Raw genomic sequence first — 14789 nt, 5'->3', positions numbered from 1 at the left:
CCAACAGTGGCTTACCCGTTCCGGATGTAGACTCTGGTAGCACTGGCTCAGGCATCCTCTGGGGTAGGCCTCAACCACAGCCGCAGGAAGCCTTTACATAGCCCACTTTCTTCTGAGTATGCACCATAGGAGTAGGCTTAGTGGACTCAGGAACTAAAGTAATGTCTCCGGGCGAGACAACAGCAACAATGTCTCTTTCTGGAACACTGTCATTAACAACAGGCAAAGTGGCAGCCCGTCGCTCCCCCTCTGTAGCGATAGCAGCTTCCACTGTAGCGATACCTGTTACCCAATCCATCCGATAGGCACGGGGCGACATGGTAGGTTGCTCCACCACAAACAAGTATTCTCCACACTGTGGACATCGGCCGCATGGACAAAGATGCACGGCCAATCCTTCGCATCGATGGCAGGTCATGCCCAGTCCCTCAACATCTCCCGAGGTATACAGGACAAACCTCCCCTGCGGCTTTAATCGAACTCCAGTATCCGTGAGCAGAGTCCCAGATTGCACAGCATTCATCATGGTGCTTGTAGGGAACATTCTGGGTCCCACAACTGATTGCAACGCCGAAAAAGACATGGCCACACTCTGATCTTCTCAGCACGATCACGAGGCCTCTCTTTTCCTCTGGCGCCAAACACATACACGCGTCCCACGCGGTAGCAAGTAGGGTAACTTCTCCCACTTGTTGTTCCAGTCACGTAACTCCCGGGCCTTTTTCTGGCGCCCAGCGTCTATGCACTTAGAAGCAAAGTTCTGCAATGTAACCTTTCCTCTTCCTGAAAAGATTTTTTTTTTTCAAAGTCCAGCTCTGTATACTCCCGGTAAAACACTCCACTGGGTTCCGTTGAGTTTACTCCTGGACAACACGTGTACCAACACTGGAGTACGTTTTCAATGCTTTATTAAAACAAACGACTTAGGAAGTAGCAGGAAAGAGGTGGAAAGGAAACTTGCAGAAGAAACTCAAATATTCTCTGGTAGGGTTCTCTTGACAAAATGTCCTGGTAGAATTCAAATACTATTCGGAATGCGCTCCCCTCGTGGGACACACTACTTGCTCGTCTGGATAGACCTCTGGATAGACCTCTCTCACCGGTCTAGCAGCCAGTACGCAGCACGAATCAAAGTCTCTGCCACAGACTTGTTTGGGAACAAAATCCGTACAATCCTCTGCCACAGGATGTATAGGGTTTTCTATAATTAAAGTCAGTCACAGTGCTTGAACCTTTAAGCCGAGCTGGCAACACTATGCTGTATAGTTACTTTTGGATGAGTCCTCCAACCGAGTCACCAGGCCCCTCTATAGACCAGCACGCTGCCTGATCTCTCCAAGATGGGTCCTCCCCTGGGATCTCCTCGGTTGTCCAGCTTCGTCACACAGGACCAACAGCTCAGGACCATTCCTTGGCCGCGGTGGTAGGCTACAGACAAGCCTCCGGACCCACCCCTACGCCGCTGTATCGTGGGCCTCCTGATCGGAGGACTACGAGGTAGCTCCTTAACACATACCTGTCGGCCAGGAGGGCCAGCAGGTGGCTGTAAAACGAACCCCAAAATATGGTGTCTGTCCCAAAAATACCCTCGCCCAGCATGCAACTCGGAGGACCACCTCCACCGAGCGTGCCTCCGGGACAGAGGAGCATCCATTCGCTTCAACACGTTGCCTTTCCAACCCTGACCAGTGGTAACAGCGACACCCACCGGTCAGCACGGAAACACACACAACGTCAGCCAAGCTGGAACATAGGCAAACTTCTTAAATCACAATTTACTAAATTTACCTAACCTGCGGTAGATTGCAAATCTATCACCGCTACACACACACACACACACATATCCCTGTATGTTGTGGTCGTTCAGGTGCTTATCTAATAGTTTTTTTTAAATGCTCCCCGCTGAAACCACAGCCTGTGGAAGAGAATTCCACATCCTAATCGCTTTTACAGTAAAGAACCCTCTGCGCAGTTTAAAGGTTAAACTGCTTTTCTTCTAGTTTTAGTGAATGGCCGCGTGTCTTATTAAATGTGTATTTGCATAATGAGGGAGGGTGTGGCCTAGGGAGATCAACACCCTATATCGATGTGTGGATGTAGCACCCTGATGGTTAGGCAGGGTTGCTAGTAAATTTACCTGCAAGGTAGAGCTGCCTTGGCCAATTGATAGGAGATCAATTGATTTCACCCTAATTCTGGAATTGCTGCTCTTCTCTTCTGTCACTAGATGGCCGGGTATCTGGTGACATTAGATAAGACAAGGGCATTGCAAGGACAGATTAGGAATAGATAGGGTATCTCAGCCTTCTTGGGTCCCTTGGCCCCCTGGGAGAGCCTATTTATTTGGGTGAGGTCAGGTGATCGGGGTTCTCTGCCACCTGGACGGCTGTCTGGGTGGACGTGTGTTGTTGGCTAGGCCAGAGCCTGAGGCCTATCCATGGGACATCTGGCTGCTAGGCTGTCTAAGGGCCTATCCAGAAGCAAGAGAGAGCAGCTTAGGGTTGGGACTGCAGCTTTAAGTCAACCCATAAGTACCAGTTCTGCCAGCAGGAGAACCTGTCGTGGTCAGAGGTAGAAGGGAAGCTGTCGCCACTAAGGGACCAGCCACCTTATTACCATGGACCACAGTAAGTAGCTGAAGCGAGTACCAGGGCAAGCAGTATTCTCACCAACTGGGGACGGTGAAGAATTGGGAAACTTCAGCAGGTGTCAAGCCAGGGACCCAGGCAGCGGAGGTGATGCTTGCAGAGCAGGTCTTGTGTGCCAAGCCAGGGGCTGAGCAGGCCAGTGGGGTGACGCTTGAGGAGTATCTGTGGGTGCCAAGCTAGGTTAATTGCATATTCTTGCAGACTAAATGAGAAAGCAACAATTGATGTAAAAACAAATAAATAAATCAAACCAATCTTATCTGTGCACTATTTAATATAATTGTTAAAGGAATCTGTGCAAATAATAAAAAAGTGTAAAATAATAATTGTGTAAAATAGTCCAAAAAATGCACTTCCAGTGTCCAAAATCCAAAATGGCAACAGTGTCCAGATTTCAGGTCTTTAACAAAGTGCGTCCATGTTCCTTATTTGAATTGACACGCCTTCTCTTTATCCCCTTCCTGCCCCCACCTGGTGACACTTTCCTGGGTCCTTATGTTGGGAGCGCTCCCAGAACAGAACAATGAATACATATGTGTGAGAAAATGGGCAATAAGGCCCATCCTCCCTGCAACCTCTTGGGAACAGGTGAAAATACCTTGGTTCCTCTACCACAAAGTGTCCCCAGTGGGATCAAACTCAACTAATATAGATAACCAGCTAATGCACTTATGCTGGTCCATGAAGCACTTGTTTATATACACTGATCAGCCATTACTTCATGACTACTGTTAGGTTCAGTGAATAGCATTGATTATCTTGTTACAATGGTATCTGAAAGTTCATGGGATGTATTGGACAGTAAATAAACATGTTTTTCATGAAGTTGATGTGTTGAAAGAAGAAAAAATGGGCTTCGCAGTTTATATGGGGCTGCGTAGCCACAGACCAGTCAGAGAAAAGATATACCTGTGCTCAAATTCCAATAGCTTGTACATGTATTTAAACTATCAGGTGCTAAAGGGATGTGACCACTACAAATTCTGGATGGACCCTCTGCACACTGCTATACACCCTTTTCAGCAAGCTATGCAATAACAGGGATTTTTAGTTCACACATATTGCAATACATGCTTAAGCCGGTCAACTGCGTTAAAGTAACCCCTCTTATAGCTAGTCCTACACTGCTTTGCCACTGAATATGCTATGGTGGACATCATGCCAACCTGGGGCATAAAGACACAAGGTGGGGGAGAGCTACTAGGTTCAAGTCTGGTCACTGACCTGTGTAACAACAGTGAAAAAGTATACATGTGCTCCAGTGGCGTAGCGTGGGTTGCCAGCACCCGGGGCAAGGCAAGTAATTTGCGCCCTCTAACCTGCGGACTTTTAGCACTCCCCGAGTCCCTTCAAATACAATAGTACAGACCTACCTGATTCCTATACTGACCACTACACTAACCTACTTGATTTCAATACTGACCAACCTGATTCCTTTACTGACCATTACACACTACACTGACCACTATACTTTACTGTCCACTACACTGAGAACTTCACTGACCACTATACTGTCCACTACACTATACTGTCCACTACACTGACCACTATCAATACACTGACCACTATACTATCCACTACACTGACCACTATATTGTCCACTACACTGTCCACTACACTAAACTGTCCACTACACTATACTGTCCACTACAATACACTGACCACTATACTATACTGACCCCTACACTGAGAACTACAGTGACCACTATACTCACTATACTGTCCACTACACTGACCACTATACTGAGAACTACACTGACCACTACACTGTCCACTACACTATACTGATCCCTACACTACACTGACCACTATACTACACTGTCCACTACAATACCAATATACTGTCCACTACACTGAGAACTACACTGACCACTATACTATACTGATCCCTACACTACACTGACCACTATACTACACTGATCACTATACTATACTGACCCCTACAATGAGAACTACACTGACCACTATACTGTCCACTACACTGAGAACTACACTTACCACTATACTGTCCACTACACTATACTGACCACCATACTACACTAAACTGACCACTATATTGTCCACTACACTGTCCACTACACTAAACTGTCCACTACACTATACTGTCCACTACAATACACTGACCACTATACTATACTGACCCCTACACTGAGAACTACAGTGACCACTATACTCACTATACTGTCCACTACACTGACCACTATACTGAGAACTACACTGACCACTACACTGTCCACTACACTATACTGTCCACTACACTACACTGACCACTATACTACACTGTCCACTACTTTGCTGGAAAGGTTGTATAGCAGTGTGCAGAAGGTCTATCCAGAATTCACAGACCAGTCCGGGTGCCCATGCTTACCCATGTCCTCAGCCAAAAGCTCCTACAAATAGGCACATGAGCACCAGAACTGGAGCACGGAGCAATGGAAGAAGGTGGCATAGTGAATAAAATTATCTTTTACATCATGTGGATGGCTGGGTGTGTGTGTGTGTGTCGCTTACATGGGGAAGAGATAGCACCAGGATGCAGTATGGCAAGCAGGCTAGCCAGTGGAGGTAGTGTAATGCTGATTTCAGTGGGATAATGCACCTTGCCACATTGTAAAAATGGTTCAAGAATGGTTTGAGTAACACAATGTTGGAGGTGTTGACTTGTCCTTCAAATTCTCCAGATCTCAATCCATCAAGCATCTCTGGAATGTGCTGGAAAAACACATCTGATCCATAGAGCCCCCCTTCGCAACTTAAAGGATCTGCTACTTACGGCTTGATGCCAGATACCACAGCATACATTCAGAGGTCTAGTGGTGGCCATGCCCCAGTGGATCAGGGCTGTTTTGGCAGGAAAAGGGGGACCCAATTAATATTAGGTGGGTGTTCAAAAAAGTTATGGCTGATCAGTGTATATCTCTCCAGTTTGGCCTCCTTCCTCCACAGGTAATAGTTAATGTGTATACACAATGAACATACTGTATGAGGCAGAAGAAGTGAGCATATTGCAGCAACAATCATTACTCATAAAAGACATAATGTTTAAAAACACGGCACAAGTGCTTTCCCAGCACTAGGGACAAGATCGCTCATTATAACATCATAGTAGCATATCTATTGCCAATTGCATATTTTTATTTGTGTTGAATCTATTTTTTTGTAACTGAGCTTTTTCTTCTACAGCACAAGCATTGCTCTCCTACAGACCTGGAAATGTATTATTCCCAGCAAGAAGCAGGACCACATGGCACCCTATACACAGCAATCACACAGGCCAAGAAGACTCTTCCAGAACTGCCTTCTCCCTGGCTGCCAGTCATCAATGCCCTAAAGGAGGCAGAAAAAGCCAAAAGAGAGATGGGGGCAGCACAGCAGTGAGTTTATATAGCTAAGGAAGGGGGGAATCTGTGAGATCAAGGAAGATTTAAGGAAGAAGGTTGGCTTTTGGAAGAGCTGGAAGTTTTCCCTATCACCATGCACTACTTTGCCTGAAACATCTTCATGTAAAAAATAAAAATTAGTCCCAGTTAGCAAGGTGTGTCGGAGATGCAATAAAGTTAACACACTTAATATTTTGCCGAATGTCTTTTGTGGGTCAGGGTTTCCATAAAAATACTACTCAATGTTACAGAGAGGGAAATTAACAGAACTGGAGAAAAAAGTAAAAGTAAAACATAGACAAATTATTTTACCAAGATTAAAAGATATCATGGACAAGTCATAAGAAACAGAGTGATATCCCAAACAACTCTGTGCAGCACTTTAAGGACAGTCAGTACTCATTTTTGCTGTACTCTCATAATCTCTAGAAAAAAATGTTCACTTTCTCAATGCAGTTATTTCCATGTATTGCTTTTAACTATCTTTTATTATAGTCACCATATTGTTGCTTGTTAAAATGATGGACTATGATTAAATGGGATATGCCACTTGAAAACAGAAGTGAACCCCCCCATCAAGACCATCAATATAATACCTTTTCATTATACTGGTAAACCTAAGTTGATAATTACCAAGATGATGTAATATTTGGGTCTGATTTGCTACTGTGTAAGGTTAAGGACAGTGAATTAAACAGAAGCGTCCAATTATGTGCAAGAGAAATTTTAAAATATAGGAGCCTTTTCTCCACGTGTTTGGATATTTGAAATGCACCATTTCAGTTCATTTCACATTATACGTTAATAAACGAGGTACGCGGAGTCTGCCAAGTCAACATAAACTATATCAGGGCATGGGTCCCAGTGTTGTAACTTGAACAGTATGAGGGCCAGAGACCCTTCATGTTGCTATTTGGAGAGGATGTTATCCGTTTTAAGCGTAAAGTGGAAAAAAAAAAATCATATTGTATTGTGAAATCATGGCATATCATTTGTATGCTACATTAAATATATTACTTTTAACTGTACAGTGGCCTATGTTTCATTAATTTCTTATTCCCCGCTCAGTCGATTGGATATTTTCATATAGATAATTTTCATGTGATCAGCAGTTTACCTGAGAAAGGCAAACATTTGGATATCTCATTTACCACAAGTAAGTATCCATGTGAAGTTATTACTGGTATTTTGCTTTGATTCCACAGTCTGTCCGCCATCATCATCAGCATTAAAAACATTTTTGTGCTTTTTTTTTAATGGAATTTCTACCTATATTTTTTTCTGGTCATGGCTTTGCATTTAATAGAAGACTTGGGAGACCACTGGCTTCCTGTTGGTGTTCACTGAAAAGAGAATGCACAACTTGCTAATGCTACAGCTTCCTGCTATTAGCAGAATGGTATCAAGGGATGTAGCTAAGTTTTAATCCCTAAAAAGTATACCTATATCTTCAATGTCAAATGCTAAAAGTAACTGTCAAGGATCTGCAGGTCTCCTCCATTCCCAAAGATCAGCAGGCATGCTGGTTTACAGGGCTACCGATAAGGGGGTACCACCGGCCCTCATGTACGGGGCCCAGGCCCCATCAGTTCAGTGGGGTGGGCCTGGGCAGCAGGAGGGAAAGCATGAGGACAGTGATCAGTGCAGCAGTGAGGGGGTGGGGGTATTAGAAATGGAAAATTGTATACTTACTTGACGGTAATTTTTCTTTCCTGACAGCATGACAGCATATACAGATGGGTATAGGCTCCGTCCCCCACCCTGTCACGGGACTGGTTAAACTATACAAGGTGGCATTCTCATAATAAGGCTAAATGCAGAGCCCTGGGAAGGATTTGTCCTGCTTAAGCGTCAAGAAAGGAAAATTACAATTTTCCATTTTCCTGACACAAGCTTGACTGCATACACACATGAGATGTAGCATGCAAAAAAAATAAGGGAGAGTAATGCTGAAGTATTTTAATCAACATATGATTTAATTTGTTAGTACTGAAGCAGCACGGCCCCATTGTCAATGTTGCTTGAATAACTGTGTAATAGGGTAGAAGTGGTTTGTAATAGGTTAGAAATGTGCCATATAAGCCCACCAGACTACTTTGACCAGCGACAATGCAGTTGTCCTAGTGGACAGTGAAAGCTCTCTTCAGACACTGTCAGGCCTCAAGAACCAATTGTCTGACTTCTAGAGGAAGGGGCCACTTTTTTGTATTTATTCAACATCGTGCACACGTCAAATGCTTGTGTTGGCTCAGATGTTTCACTATAGACATGCTGGGAGGATGTCCTGATTCAAATGGAAATATTTGCAGACCTTTGGATAATACCAAAGAAGTGGTTAGAAACAGGGTTGCTGACTGTCAGTAAATTTATGAACAGTTTGTAAAATCCGTAATTTTTGCATCTGTCCATGAATGTCCATTAGGGACATACAAACTCTTCGTAAATTTACTGACAGTTGGCAACCCTGATTATAACTACCCTATTTGTATAGTAATCCTATTCTGTAATTAAATACTGCTTTCAGAGTTACTGGCTATCTTGAGGAAGTCTGATCTGAAAGAAATGGAGAGTGAGACAACATGTTCAGCACTATTTGTAAATCCCAAGAGGAAAGAATTTTCTTGAAGGGTGTATTCTTGCACAGAATCGGTTTACCAGGTTATGTGACAGCCACTGTATCCCAGAGAGTGAGGACATGCCCCAGACTCAACTAACACTTAATCCCATATCCAGGCCTACTTGCCAGAAAATTCATTATATCTTTCACAGCAGGGAAAAGAGGATTACCGCATTTATCGGCGTATAATACGCGCCGGCGTATAACGCACCCAAAGTTTAGGAGAGAGTTTTAAGGAAAAAAACTTTTTAAAGAAATAAACTTACATTTAAATGCCCATCAATGCAGCCTTATCAGTGTCCATCTGCAGCCTTGTAGTGTCATTTGCAGCCATGTCAATGTTATCTGCAGCCTTGTAGTGTCATTTGCAGCCGTGTCAATGTTATCTGCAGCCTTGTAGTGTCATTTGCAGCCTTACAGTGTCATTTGCAGCCTTGTAGTGTCATCTGCAGCCTTGTAGTGTCATTTGCAGCCTTGCCCAGTGACAATGCAGACTTGTCAGTGTCACTGCAGTTTTTAAATATGGCGCTGCCGAGATACATAGAACCGGTTCTGTGTATGTTGGTGGCTCTCGGCCGCTTTCGTCTCCTCTAGTAGTCCTGTGGGCGGAGCCGAGCGCCGCCGATATACATACATAGCCGAGTGTACTCGGCTAGGTTCGCCTAGCTCTGCTCACAGTCACGCCCAGTCCCCGTGTTATGTCCATCATAGGGCGGGACTGGGCGTGACTGTGAGCGGAGCTAGCCGAACCTAGCCGAGTACACTCGGCTATGTATGTATGTTGGCGGCACTCGCTCCGCCGCTCACAGTCAGCGGGGATCAGCGTAGAACACGCACCCGCGATTTTCCCCTGATTATAAGGGGAAAAAAGTGCGTGTTATACGCCGATAAATACGGTAAATCCTTTAGATTTCTGCAAATTTTCCCTCATTCTAGTATACATGAGGTTTGTAGTAGGTGCCCAGGCTTAAAGTGATTGTAAAGTCTTGTTTAAAAAAAAACAATATAATAAACATGTTATACTTACCTCATCTGTGCAGTTGGTTTTGCACGGAGCAGACTGGATCCTCCTCTTCTCAGGTCCCTCTTTGCTGCTCCTGGCCCCTCCCTCCTGTCCAGTGCCCCCACAGCAAGCAGCTTGCTATGGGGGCACCCAAACTGAGTCACAGCTCCCTCTCTCTCCTGATTGGCTAACTGACTTTGATTGACAGACGTGGGAGCCAATGGCCCCGCTGCTGTGTCTTAGCCAATCAGCAGGAGTGTATTGGATGGCTAAGATGCTCGTGTTCATCGCTGGATAGAGAGGGGGCTCAGGTAAGTATTAGGGAGGCTGAGGGGGACTGCTACACACAGAAGGTTTTTTATCTTAATGCATTAAGATAAAAACCTTTATCCATCCCCCCTCCTTTAACAGGGTTTCAAACACTAAACCTCAAAACCTGAGATGTAATGGACCCACCAGATGTCATTGGCTGGATTTGGATGAAGTACTTGACCCTACTGCACAAGGTCTGAAATCTCAGGAAGAAGAGGAGGTTCCAGGGCCAGAGACTGCAATTTGGGATACCATGGCATGCAAGGTCACAGGTGCGTGGGCGGGGGGGTGCCGGGTGTGCCTGGGTACACCCTAATCCCCTGACATACTTGTCTACACCTGGATGAGAGGGGCAGCAGGCGGCAAATAGAACATCCGATGCTCTGCATTTTCTGCCCTACAGCCGTTGAATGCCTTCCGGAGGAAGAGGAGGAGAAGCGAGCATTCAGAGGCTGCATGGAGGAAAAGGCAGAGCAATGGTTGTTCTATATGCCGCCCCGCTGCCCCTCTCATCCAGCCTGGTGCTCTATGTATCCATCGGCGACTCTACTAGAACTGCTGGCTCTGCCTCCCAGCTCCCCCTGACTCCTTTGTTCTAAGTAACTGCTGCCAGACCACCCACCCAGCTTCTCCGCGGCTCCGCCCATTGAATTTACAGCAGCAGGCAGATGGGGGCATGGTGTCCGGGGGACTGCAATAGCCAGCTGATCCAGTAGGAAGAGCGGAGGAGGTTTCCACTGTGTGAGGAAACAAGTGAAGCCTGGAGGGAGCCGGAGACACAGCAAGCATGGAGTCCACACTGAGAGCAAGTGAGTGCCATCGTTCTCATCCATCCCCCCACCCAGTACTGCCACAATCCCATCCAACCCCCACCCAGCAGTGCCACCGATCCCATCCATCCCCCCCACCCAGCACTGCCACTGATCCCATCCATCCCCCCATACAACACTGCCACTGATCCCATCCATCCCCCCACCCAGCACTGCCACCGATTCCATCCATCCCCCACCTAGCACTGCCATCGATCCCATCCACCCCCCCATCCAGCACTGCCACCGATCCCATCCACCCCCCCCACCCAGCACTACCACCGATCCCATCCATCCCCCCCACCCAGCACTGCCATTGATCCCATCCATCTCCCCCACCCAGCACAGCCACCGATCTCATCCATTCCCGCATGCCACTAATCCCCCCCACCACTGCCACTAATCCCATCAAACCACAGCACTGCCAATGATCCCCCCCAACCTTGCCACTCATCCCATTCCCCCCCAGTACTGCCACTGATCCCATTAACCCCCCTCCCCACCACAACCACCATCAACACCACTGATCTCATCAACTTTCCAACACTGCCACTGATCCCTTCCCCCCAGCACTGCCACTGATCCCATCAATCCCCTAGCACTGCCACTGATCCCCACCCCCCCACCATTGCCACTCATCCCACCCTAGTACTGCCACTGATCCCATTACCCCCCACCACAACTGCCACTGATCCCATCAACCCCCTAGCACTGCCACTGATCACCCCCTCCCCAGCACTGCCACTGATCACCCCCCCTCTCCAACACTGCCACTGATCACCTCCCCCTCTCCAGCACTGCCACTTATCAACCCCCCTCTCCAGCACTGCCACTGATCACGCCCCTCTCCAGCACTGCCACTGATCCCATGCCCTCCCCCCACCACCACTGCCATTTGATCCCATCTCCCCCCTCTCTCACCCCCACTTTCTTTCTCCCCCTGACCAGCTCTGTCATAAGATGTAAAATGTATTGAAATATTAGAAATTGTTTTAACACATTTCAAAATGTTTGTTTACATTTATTTAAAAGTGTGTGTCTGTGTATATGTATATATATATACATATATACAGTGGGGACGGAAAGTACTCAGACCCCCTTAAATTTTTCACTCTTTGTTATATTGCAGCCATTTGCTTAAATCATTTAAGTTCATTTTTTTCCTCGTTAATGTACACACAGCACCCCATATTGACAAAAAAACACAGAATTGTTGACATTTTTGCAGATTTATTAAAAAAGAAAAACTGAAATATCACATGGTCCTAAGTATTCAGACCCTTTGCTCAGTATTTAGTAGAAGCACCCTTTTGATAATACAGCCATGAGTCTTTTTGGGAAAGATGCAACAAGTTCTTAACACCTGGATTTGGGGATCCTCTGCCATTCCTACTTGCAGATCCTCTCCAGTTCTGTCAGGTTGGATGGTAAACGTTGGTGGACAGCCATTTTTAGGTCTCTCCAGAGATGCTCAATTGTGTTTAAGTCAGGGCTCTGGCTGGGCCATTCAAGAACAAAGTTGTTGTGAAGCCACTCCTTCGTTATTTTAGCTGTGTGCTTAGGGTCATTGTCTTGTTGGAAAGTAAACCTTCGGCCCAGTCTGAGGTCCTGAGCACTCTGGAGAATGTTTTCGTCCAGGATATCCCTGTACTTGGCCACAATCATCTTTCCCTCGATTGCAACCAGTTGTCCTGTCCCTGCAGCTGAAAAACACCCCCACAGCATGATTCTGCCACCACCATGCTTCACTGTTAGGACTTTATTAGACAGGTGATGAGCAGTGCCTGGTTTTCTCCACACATACCGCTTAGAATTAAGGCCTAAAAGTTCTATCTTGGTCTCATCAGACCAAAGAATCTTATTTCTCACCATCTTGGAGTCTTTCAGGTGTTTTTTTAGCAAACTCCATGCGGGCTTTCACGTGTCTTGCACTGAGGAGAGGCTTCCGTCGGGCCACTCTGCCATAAAGCCCCGACTGGTGGAGGGCTGCAGTGATGGTTGACTTTCTGCAACTTTCTCCCATCTCCCGGCTGCATCTCTGGATCTTTGGGATCTTCTTTACCTCTCTCACCAAGGCTCTTCTCCCCCGATAACTCAGTTTGGCCGGACGGCCAGCTCTAGGAAGGGTTCTGGTCATCCCAAACGTCTTCCATTTAAGGATTATGGAGGCCACTGTGCTCTTAGGAACCTTAAGTGCAGTAGAAATTTTTTTGTAACCTTGGGCAGATCCTTGCCACAATTCTGTCTCCGAGCTCTTCAGGCAGTTCCTTTGACCTCATGATTCTCATTTGCTCTGACATGCACTGTGAGCTGTAAGGTCTTATATAGACAGGTGTGTGGCTTTCCTAATCAAGTCCAATCAGTATAATCAAACACAGCTGGACTCAAATGAAGGTGTAGAACCATCTCAAGGATGATCAGAAGAAATGGACAGCACCTGAGTTAAATATATGAGTGTCACAGCAAGGATCTGAATACTTAGGATCATGTGATATTTCAGTTTTTCTTTTTTAATAAATCTGCAAAAATGTCAACAATTCTCTGTTTTTCTGTCAATATGGGGTGCTGTGTGTACATTAATAAGGAAAAAATGAACTTAAATTACTTTAGCAAATGGCTGCAATATGACAAAGAGTGAAAAATTGAAGGGGGTCTGAATACTTTCTGTCCCCACTGTATATACCTACACACATGTGTGTTTGTGTTTTGGGGTGCACACCCTAATCCAATAGGCTGCAAACGCCTATGGTCACAGGTAAATGATTGTCATTACCACATCTTGGATGTTCGCAGATCCTGTTGAGGAGCCTGAAGATCACTGGGACTGCTGGATATATATAGACTAAGTTGCAGACCCAGCTGGATGTCAGTACAGCCACAACTTCCAGGAATTGACTGCCACAAAAACACTATCTAAGGTCATATAGGCCTTCCTCGTTTTCATAACCATTCTGCTGTTCCAAGGCATCTGCAAAGCATATTCTGCCATCCATTAGCAAGATGACTCATCTGACTAGTCTGATGAAGACTACTTGGCCCACCGCTTCTGAGGTAAAGTGGCACTTTGAACAGATGTAGCTGTTTGATTAGGCTTAGTATCTGACAATTATTGACTAGAGCAGTGTTTCTCAACTCCAGTCCTCAAGGCGCCCCAACAGGTCATGTTTTCAGGATTTCCTTCAGATGAAACAGCTGTGGTAATTACTAAGGTAGTGAAACTGATCAAATCACCTGTGAAAAATAATGGAAAGCCTTAAAACATTACCTGTTGGGGCACCTTAGGACTGGAGTTGAGAAATACTGGACTAGAGATCAGTTTGACTAGAGTTAAAAATCTGTTTTCTTTGCCTTCTTGTCCATTGCTGCCTATGCCATTCAGATTTGGCATAGCATCTTGCCAGGAAAGCCAGCTAACACAAGCCCAGGATGACACACCTGGTCAGTCTGATGAAGACTCCTTGCCCAACTGGTTCTGAGGCAGAGGTAGCCTTTAAACAGATGTAGCTGTTTGATTAAGCCTAGTATCTGACCATTACTGACTAGAGCTCTTCACAGTCAGTTTAAAGCAGGGATCTCAAACTGGAGGCCCTCCAGCTGTTGCAAAACTACAAGTCCCATCATGCCTCTGCCTGTGGGAGTCATGCTTGTAACTGTCAGGCTTGCAATGCCTCATGGGACGTGTAGTTTCTCAACAGCTGGAGGGCCGCCAGTTTGAGACCCCTGGTTTAAAGCCTCGTACACACAGTTTTTTGGAAGGGGATTGTCTTTTGACAGACTGTTGTCCAAAACTCTTATGCCCCGTACACACGGTCGGATTTTCCGACGGAAAATGTTCGATGGGAGCTTGTTGTCTGAAATTCCGACCGTGTGTAGGCTCCATCAGACATTTTCCATTGGAATTTCCGTCACACAAAATTTGAGGTCTGAACGTGTGTACACAATTCCGATGCAATTCCGATGCACAAAATTCCACGCATGCTCGGAATCAAGCAGAAGAGCCGCACTGGCTATTGAACTTTT

The 14789-nt window shown here is 45.9% G+C and overlaps 1 protein-coding gene across 1 annotated transcript in view; it reads left to right on the top strand.

Annotated features, from left to right (window-relative positions):
- CALY (calcyon neuron specific vesicular protein) overlaps positions 1-7056 on the top strand; it is a 79494-nt gene extending 72438 nt beyond the window's left edge. Inside the window, exon 5 of the mRNA XM_073596926.1 lies at positions 5832-7056. Coding sequence (XP_073453027.1) covers positions 5832-6026 — 195 coding nt within the window. The 3' untranslated portion in view covers positions 6027-7056. The remainder of the gene's footprint in view (positions 1-5831) is intronic.
- Positions 7057-14789: the final 7733 nt, after the last annotated feature.

The sequence above is a fragment of the Aquarana catesbeiana genome, linkage group LG08 (genome assembly GCF_042186555.1).
Source record: "Aquarana catesbeiana isolate 2022-GZ linkage group LG08, ASM4218655v1, whole genome shotgun sequence".
NCBI lineage: Eukaryota > Metazoa > Chordata > Amphibia > Anura > Ranidae > Aquarana > Aquarana catesbeiana.
The sequence above is the reverse complement of the archived record's forward strand: the minus strand, read 5'-3'. Positions and strand labels throughout refer to the sequence as shown.